Raw genomic sequence first — 8939 nt, forward strand, 5'->3', positions numbered from 1 at the left:
GACGTCCATGTGTACATTAATGTACACAAACATGACACACATAAATATTCATAAAGGAAACGAAGATGCGGGCAGAGGCCTTCTTGTCTCTCTCTCACACACACACAGGTCGAAGTGTGACAATTCCCCAGGGGAGACCTGGAAGACCCTCATCTCTATCACCAATTCCCTGCCCGGTACCATCTCTTTATGCCCTGCATTAAGTCCAGCTGTCTTGTCCCCTTGTGGGTCTCTTACATGCATGGATTAGGGTGGTTTGAGATCCAGGTTCTTCTGCATGTTATCTGACTTTGTCAGTTTATCTCACTGACTGAAGTATCGAGCCTTCTAAAGGAAAAGGTCTCTTTAGGATATAAAACACACACACACACGCACACACACACACAAGAAATAATTGAACTGGGGGCAGTGGTGGTGCACGCCTTTATTCCCAGCACTCAGGAGACAGAGGCAGGTGGATCTGAGTTTTGAGGCAGCCTGGTCTACAGAGTGAGTTCCAGGACACTGCGTGTGCGAAGGGTGGGTCTAGAGGCGTGAGAGAAGCTGAGAGCAGGGTATAGGGGCCCAGGGCCCTCACTCCTGCTCAGGGAAGAGAGGCTAAACCTACAGGGTAAATTCAGACACTAGAGCTTGCCTCTTCTAGGCAGGTGCCGCAGCTTTAGTTCTCTGTCCAGGAGAAGTGAGACACTCACCCTGGAAAACCTGGCATATGCGGTGGTTTCTTTACTCAGAGCAGACTGAAAAGTTTCACCACATGGCTGCAATGTGGACAGGAGGGAAGGAAGGAAGGAAGGAAGGAGGGAGGGAGGGAGGGAGGGAGGGAGGGAGGGAGGGAGGGAGGGAGGGAGGGAGGGAGGAAAAGAGGGAAGGAAAGAAGGAAGGAGGGAGGGAGGGAGGAAGGACACTCACCAAAGCTCCAGACAGGAAAGCACCTTCTAAGAACCTTCTAAATGGTCCCAAGTTCTCTTGCTACTGTTGCCATGTTTCCAATATCTTTATCTACATATAATTAAGAGTTTTCTTTGGGTTTATTTTTTAAAGAAAGATTTGTTTGCTTTTATTTTATGTATAGAAGTTTTTTGTTGTTTTCTTTTTATCTCTTCAGATCAAAAACATACACAGAACTATTGCCACCCTTCTGGGAAACGCAAACTGAAATAGGATTTCACCAAACAGTTTTAAAAATAAGACAGCATTTAGAAGGAAACACCGTAAACCCAGAGTTATGGCATTTCTGGACTGATGACGCCGTTCGGAATCCCCACCTCCACCGGTACTGAGAGTTAGAATCTGTCACAGAGGTAACTGAAGAATGAAGGACTTTTGTATCCCAGCTCACTTCATCGGCTTCGTGAAGGGGAAGCTGTCTATTAAATGGAAGACAATTTGCATTTCTAGCACAAAGGGTGCTCTTTGCCTAGTGGGCTCCAGCCTCTCCTGGGTGGCGCCTTTTCCTGGGCAGAGTTTCCACGCAGCATGTGAAGTGGTCTGGGCCAAGAGAGGGCTCAGACGGCACTGTGCTGTCTGGGCGGCTTTGTCCCCTTTGTCTGCTCAAGCACAACTCAATCTTACTATGAGAGAGTCTGGGCTGATGGGCCCCATATGGGGACTTCAGCCCCCTTTCAGAGAGTTAAGCCCCCAGAAGCAAGGGATTTCCCAGAATGCACTGCCTGCCGGTCCGGCTCTCTGCAGCAATTGCTGGCTTGAATGGGGGCCTGGGTCAAGGAAGGTGCTTGTGGCTGCTAATCTATGCCTGGTGGTTGGAGCAAGACAGGGCTTCCTCTGTGTGCGGGAGAATAGAAGACAGGGCTGGAATTCAGGTGCAGATGGAGGCGACAAGGGCGTCCGAGGCAGAATCCTACCCTGTGCCTCCCAGCCCAGCCCTTCTAAGGTCTTGTTTGACCCACACACACACCTGCTTTGGTTAATACTTGACATTCCTTTAACAGGACGCAAAGCCTCTCTGACCACTTTGAAGATGAATGTGGATTAAACTAAAATGTGCACAGAACAGGCTTCCAGAAAGCCGGAAAAGCACATTCCCTGATTCCCGCCATTAAGCACTACCTTGAAATTTCCAGAGTCATTTAATTAAGCAGGAGCAAACCAAATCCCAAAGAAACTCATTTTCTCTGATCAAAGGATCAGAAAGGGGAAAGCCTAACAAGAGAATTAGTGAGAGTCTAGGCAGGGACTGGGATAAGGCTGGGTGTGTCAGGTGCCTTGCTGTCTGTACAAGCATGAGGAACAGAATTCCCAGCCTGGATGGCAACGAACGTCCGTAATCCAAGAACTGGGGAGGCAGAAACAGGTGGATGTGCAGGATTAACTAGCTAGTTCCAGGTTCAAAGAGAGACCTTGTCTCAAAATACATACATACATACAAATACATACACACACACATATACGATAAAATTTCTATAAGACTGATAAGTAAACAGTTTACTTCTTGCTGCAGGAACTCCGTTAGAGGAAACAATTATCACAGTCAAAGAGACTGCTGGAAGGAAGCATCAACACAGAAGCTAGAATATAACATCTTTTTTTAGAATACAACTGCTTTTTGCTAGATTGACAAAAACCTTGTGGGTGCATCCTCAAGCCGGTGTTTCTTTTCTTTAGTTTTCTGATTTTATTTTATGTGCATGGATGTTTTGCTGGCATGCCTGTATGTGGTGTTCACGGAGGCCAGAAGGTGCTAGAGTCCCTGGAGCTGGAGTTACAGGCAGCTGTGAGCCACCATGTGGGTGCTGGGGACAGAGGCCAGCTCTTACAAATAGCACCAACACTCTCAACCCTGGCTGTCTCTCTAGCCCCACGCCTGTGATTTCTATGATACATTTTGATATCCAGAACTGCCAAGACCAACACCAATACACAGTCTAAGAACACAAAACTAATAACATGTAGGATGCCCACAGAATGCACATGACACCAACCTCTAGCCTCCACACATACCCACGGAGTCAGCACACACACACACACACACACACACACACCCCACAGGTAATAACTACCCCATCTCAAGTATACACCTTAGAAAAAGAACTATGACCTCAGCCCTGACCCCTCAAAATGGCTCCCATCTGCTTAGGAGGCCTACCGTGTAGCCCTGTCCTAGCAGTGGCAAGGAGGAAGAGCTTTTAGTGGACACCAAGTGGGAAACCTGGTCCTTTCCTCAACTGAAATGTCAGTAAAAACCTGTATGAACAGATTTAAGTCAGACCCAGATTCCCATGACGTCTTACCAGAAATGTCCAGGACCCAATAAAAAAGTTTGTTTTTTTACTTAACATACAAAGAAGTTTTAGTAAGAAAAAGATAATTAGATGCCTATATTTTAGAATTCCATGACAATACTTTCAAGGATAAAAAAAAAGTTTTAACAAGAGGGCTGGAGAGATAATTCAGAAGACTTCCCAATACCACACCAGGCCACTCACAACTAACTGCCTGTAACTGCAGTTCCAGGGGATCTGACGCCCTCTCCTGGTCTCCTCAGGTACCTGCACTTACACAGTGCTCACACACACACACACACGTATGACATGCAAACTTAAAGAATAAGAATAGCTCCTTTTAAAGAGTGCCTTAAAGAATCCTAGTGAACACACGAAAAACAAAAGTTTGAGGGGGAGAGTCCTATCTGTTTGGTGAGGAAGAAAAGGAGGAGGACAAGACAGGGCCATGTGTAGCCCAGGCTGGCCTCAAACTGAGTACAATGGTCTTGAGCTACTGATGCCCTGCCTCCACTTCCAGGATAGCAGGATCACAGATATGCAACTGCTTTTGCCAAAGTGGCTTTACCCAGAGGTGACTTTGGTAGTAGAATGGGATGAACCAAAAACAGAGCCCAAGAGCGTGTAAAAGTTGCCTCACACACGGGCCTCTCAGAGATGCACGTAGGCAGTAAAGAGGCCTGACAATCCTGTCCCAGAAGAAGCAAAGAGGACAGAGCTAAAAGGGTATTCAAGGAAGTAACAGACGTAATTTTCCAAGTACATGACAAGACAGAAACCCAATTTCAAGAGGCTGAATGACCCTCAGGCAGAACAGCATCAGAGAAAGTTACACCAAGACATGTCAGAACTATAATTCTGGCAACTAAAAACAAAGAAAACATACTGAAGGCAGCCAAAGAGAAGCAATACCCTACCCACGGATGAAAAGCAACTCAAAATCTATCAGACATGTCCCTGAAAATCAAGGCCAAAACCAAGCAGTACAGTGTTCTCTTCAAGTGCTGAAGGGAAGGGGCTGTCCTCTACAAACTCTACACCCAACCAAACTATCCTTCAAGAATGACAGGAAACGCAGAGGGCACATAGTGAAGAAATCAATGAAGACTTTCCCTAAGACCCACCCCACCCCCCACCCCCAAAAACAACAGCAGCAGAAGTTCTCCAAGCAGAGAGGAAGTGACTAAAGGGATGTGAGACACAGTGAGAAAGAAATAACAGAATGGGAAACACAGGTAAGGCCCAGACACGCCCCTCCAGGACAGCTTGCTCCAGGCGCCAGATCACGGTACCCAGACACGGGGCAAACCTTAGCTACTCTGCAGGCTTCTGTGAAGGGGGTGTATGTTTGTATTCTTTACTATTGACTTTTGATTTTTATTTGTTGGTCTCACGTAACCCAGGACGACCTCAAAATTGCTATGGAGCTGAAAGCAACTTCTGCACATACCTCCCAAGTGCTGAAATTACAGGCATACGCTGCCACAGTTGGCATGTCAGTACGTATGTTATTTGGGAATAATACAGTTGGAGGATTTTAACTGAAGTATCTGTTCTCCACAGTGTGGGTAACCCTCATGCCCAGATCTGGAGCCTACCCCTCTACCCTGCAGACTTGAACCAGACTAAAGAATAATGTGAACCAATTTCTTTTTTAAAGATTTGTCTCCCACAAAACATACATATGCTTGCTCTAGCATTCACTCTCTCTCCTCCCTCCTTCCATTATTGGTTTGATTTCTCTAGAGAACCCTAACAGAGTCTCCAGTGAAAGAGTGAGAGAATGTATGTGAAATCAAATGTCCGAAAAGGAAACAAAATTTTAAATTTTATTTATTTTTTAGTTTATGTGTGTGGGTATTTTACCTGTCTGACTTTTCTGTGCTCCATGCGCATGCAATACCCATGGAGGCCAGAAGAGGGCACCTAATCCCCTTGAACTAGAGTTGCAGTTGTATGTGAGCCACCACATGGGTGCTAGGAACCAAACTCCGGTCCTTGGCAAGAGCCGCAAGCGCTCTTCAACGAGTAAACCCTCTTTCCGGCCGCAGAAATCATAATTTAAACATTTACTACAAATAGGAGCTAAACGTAAAACGTTCTGTATGTAGCATTCTGCCCTCCTCGCCCTGTCTAACACTTACAGAAGCCCAGGGGAGAACTCCATCATCTGCTGACATAGATTCTGCCAGCGACGGCCAGAGGCAAGCTCTGAGGACTCAGACACCCGGCCGGTTCTCCGCCGTGGGGTCCAGACCACATTACGCTAACCCTTCTTCTCTGGAGCAGCAGTTAGCAGGAAAGAAGAATGGAATCTCCGAAAGGGAGAAAAGCCTCCTTGAGGAAAGGTTGAAAGCCCAGAGGAAAAAAAATTAATTAACTTCTTAAAAGGACACAAGGAAATATGAAAACGTTTGTACAGAAGAACAAAACAAGAATTAGTCAAGGACAGAACAGAACACGAGGCTCGCAGAACTCCCCGACGCGGGCAGTGACTCAGCCGCCCAGGGGTGGCGTCAGCTGCCAGAGGCTGCGGCAGGTCCTGTCAGGTGGGGGCTGCCACTCTGCCCAGCCCCCGGCTCCTAACTCCTCACCCTTGCTCTACAAGACGGTAAAGACAGTAATGGCTTGGGCAGCTTGGACTTGGGATCTCCTCTAAGCACAAATAAAGAAAGAAATGGGAAAAAATAAGTTGGAGATAATTTTTGACATAAAAAAATGCTAACAACTAAAAATAACTTTAAAAAATAATGGTATGTGTCACATGGGGTTTGAAAGTTATGAATATCTGTCTCCCCTGTTTAGGAAACTTACTCCTTCCATTGGAATTTTAGGATCTTATTTATAAGCACACGCTGTCTTGGTGTGGCTTAGGGGAGTGTGTACATGAACTTGGGCCTCACACATGGTGCAGGTTCACATGCACATGGGTGCGTGTGCACGTGGAGGCCTGAGGTTTGCACCAGGTGTCTTCCTCAATCCTCCTCTCGTTTTCTTACCGTTTGCTTACTGCGGCAGCCTCTCCTGCTGGAGCCACACCTCGCTAAGCTCACTGCTTAGTCAGCTTGACTGAGGGAGTTCCCCGTCTCTGCCCCTCCTCCAGGGCTTTGACACAGAAGCTGCACACGGCACAGCTGGCCCACAAAAATACGTTTGAATCAGCATTTTCTCTATTTGTATGGGATAAATAAAAGGGATTGATGGATTGATTGGCTCATTTTGAGACAGGGCTAGACCTGAATTCACAGAGATCTTCCTGCCTCTGCCCCTCAAGTGCTAGGATTGAGGGTGTGCACTGCTATGCCAGGCTGGATTTACATTTTTAAGGGTGCATTTAAATCTCTAAACACCATGGTGCAATTACAACCATAAAACACCAAATGCCCCATAAATCCCTAAAGTTTAAGTGGAGGCACAGGCCCCTTTGAATGCCACTAGTTTGCTGGCCAGCTGGCTGGTTTTAGACTAGAGAGATGGCAGTTGCTGCCCTTCCAGAAGACCAGAGTTTGGTCCCTCACACCACACAGGGGGCTCACAACCACCTGTAATACCAGCTCCAAGGGATCTGATGTCCTTTTATGGTTCCACAAGCAGACACACACAAACACATAAATTAAATCTTTCTTTTTGTAGGTGTCTAAGGGGTGAGATTGTGGATTTTTTAAGTCTACTCTCATATTAAAGGTATTTTATTTCTTAAATGAATGCCTGTATCATGTGCACTCAGGAAAGTGATGTGTGGGGTTGGTGTCCCATGAAAACAAGGGAGGCCATCCTGGAGGACAGCTACAGAGCTAGACCGGCACAACTCACCTGTAGTCTCAGCTACTTGGAAAGCTAAGGCAAGAGAACCCTTTGAGGTCAGCCTGTGAGACGCGGCAAGACCTGGTCTCCACAATCCACACCATAGAGAGCAGCTGCCTTACCTCAAATGAATAGGCTTTCCCGATGCCATCGCCTGCTCCAGTGATCACTGCAAGAAACAGCGACAGCTTTGATGCACCAGAATGCATCTTCCGACATCTCCTCACAGCTGTATCTCTACATCTGCATCTAGAACTCCCAACACCACAAAGCCACATTTCCCCACTCAAAAGTCCAGCCTTCGGTAACCCCAACAGAACGCTAGAAGTGAAGGGTTTTTCGGTTTGGTTTTGGGGACCAGGGGTTGTTTATGTGGTTTTGGGGGGAATCTGAAAACACAGTCTGAAATGCAGCCAAGCGCGAAGCCAGCAGGTATTTCAGCCAGGCTTGTTAAGGCTCGGGGCGGTGCAGCCTTACCACCAAGGGCAAACGTGTGCCCGGCTGTGGCTTCACCCCTGCCCTGTGGTCACCCTAAGAGCGCCTCAGAGTTCCTTCTGAAGAGTGACTGGTCTTTCCCCTCCCTCACCCATAGGCCAGCAGCCTCCAATGTCTGTGGAAGATAGGGAACCAGCAAAGAGGACACAGGAATGTGTGTGGGGGTGAAGGGACCTAAGGACCTTGGAGAATTATTCCTACCCAACAATCCCACAGGCCTTCAAACCCCTCATTCTAAAATTAGAGACAGATCACCATAATTCCAATTTTCACAAGCCACTACACATATACCTGCAACTGACCTGAGCACCAACAATTAAAGGGCACACTTTTTTTTTTTTTTTTTTTTTTTTTTTTTAGGTCACACTTTTTTAAACAGGAAAATTAACCAAAAAATCCAAGTTTATTGAGCATGGCTCTCAGTGTGCCCTCCCAGTATTTTCAGCCTGGTTACTGGGCTTCTTGTCCCTCTCTGGATTATCTGTGCCTGAAGACATCCCATATTTGCTCAGGATAATGCTATTTCCTCTTAAACTTTTCACTCTGAAGCCACAGTCTCTGACTACATCTTCCCGGCTCTCTGGGGAGTAATCCGGGGGGCTAAGTGGGCAGCAGCTGTGCAGAGGTCAGGGTATGCTCGGTAGGGTATTCAGCTCCACACCACACACACTCAGGTGGCTTAGTAAGGCTACATGTGCACACACACACACACACACACACACACACACGTGCACACATGCACACGTGCACACACAGTGTAAGAAGCATCAATCAGAAATCTATAAGTTCATCCTAAACAATTTCTCATATGGTCATTTAAAAAAATCTATCATACAGTTTACAGTGTTGCCAAGTTTAGTGAATAAACGCACAGAATGCATTTTCAAAAAATAAATTAATATTTGAATTTCAATTTTTTTTCAAACACCTTTTATTTTGTTAAAATGAAAGCACACCAGCCCATGGTTTAGAAATATGTACAGGAGAAGTCAGGTGTTTCTGCCTTAATTATAATTTGTATTATAAGGAAAACTCCAAAAAGAAGAAAATCTAGCAAAGTAACAGGCTCATGAGTGAGAACTGAGGGACAGTCTCTTCCCCACTCTCTCCCAATCCATACCTTGATTTTCAGACAGTTCTAATTCCACTCACACTGTCTCGCCACCCATTTCATTTTATGGGAAGTCCCAGAGCATTCTGAGACATGAGAATAAGGAACAGGATCAATCAAATCAGCAAGACTCAGTGAGGCCTCTTACCTGCCCATTGTCCCATGGACTGCAGGAAAGAGCTTGGGAAAGCCTTGCAGTAGCTCAGGAAAAGGTAGTGGGAGAACTTCATGCACCTCACCAGGCAGACCAAGCACACAAGCAACCCCACGGAAACGAAGAGCTGCTCCAT

The 8939-nt window shown here is 46.4% G+C and overlaps 1 protein-coding gene across 1 annotated transcript in view; it reads right to left on the reverse strand.

Moving 5' to 3' along the window:
- Positions 1-8939, reverse strand: part of Hsd17b3 (hydroxysteroid 17-beta dehydrogenase 3) — a 29075-nt gene extending 20136 nt beyond the window's left edge. Inside the window, exons 1-2 of the mRNA XM_021649082.2 lie at positions 8798-8939; positions 7166-7212 (exon numbers count right to left, since the gene is read on the reverse strand). Of these exons, the coding sequence (XP_021504757.1) occupies positions 7166-7212; positions 8798-8939 (189 nt within the window). The remainder of the gene's footprint in view (positions 1-7165; positions 7213-8797) is intronic.

Source organism: Meriones unguiculatus, chromosome 3 (assembly GCF_030254825.1).
Source record: "Meriones unguiculatus strain TT.TT164.6M chromosome 3, Bangor_MerUng_6.1, whole genome shotgun sequence".
In the NCBI taxonomy this organism is placed as follows: Eukaryota; Metazoa; Chordata; class Mammalia; order Rodentia; family Muridae; genus Meriones; species Meriones unguiculatus.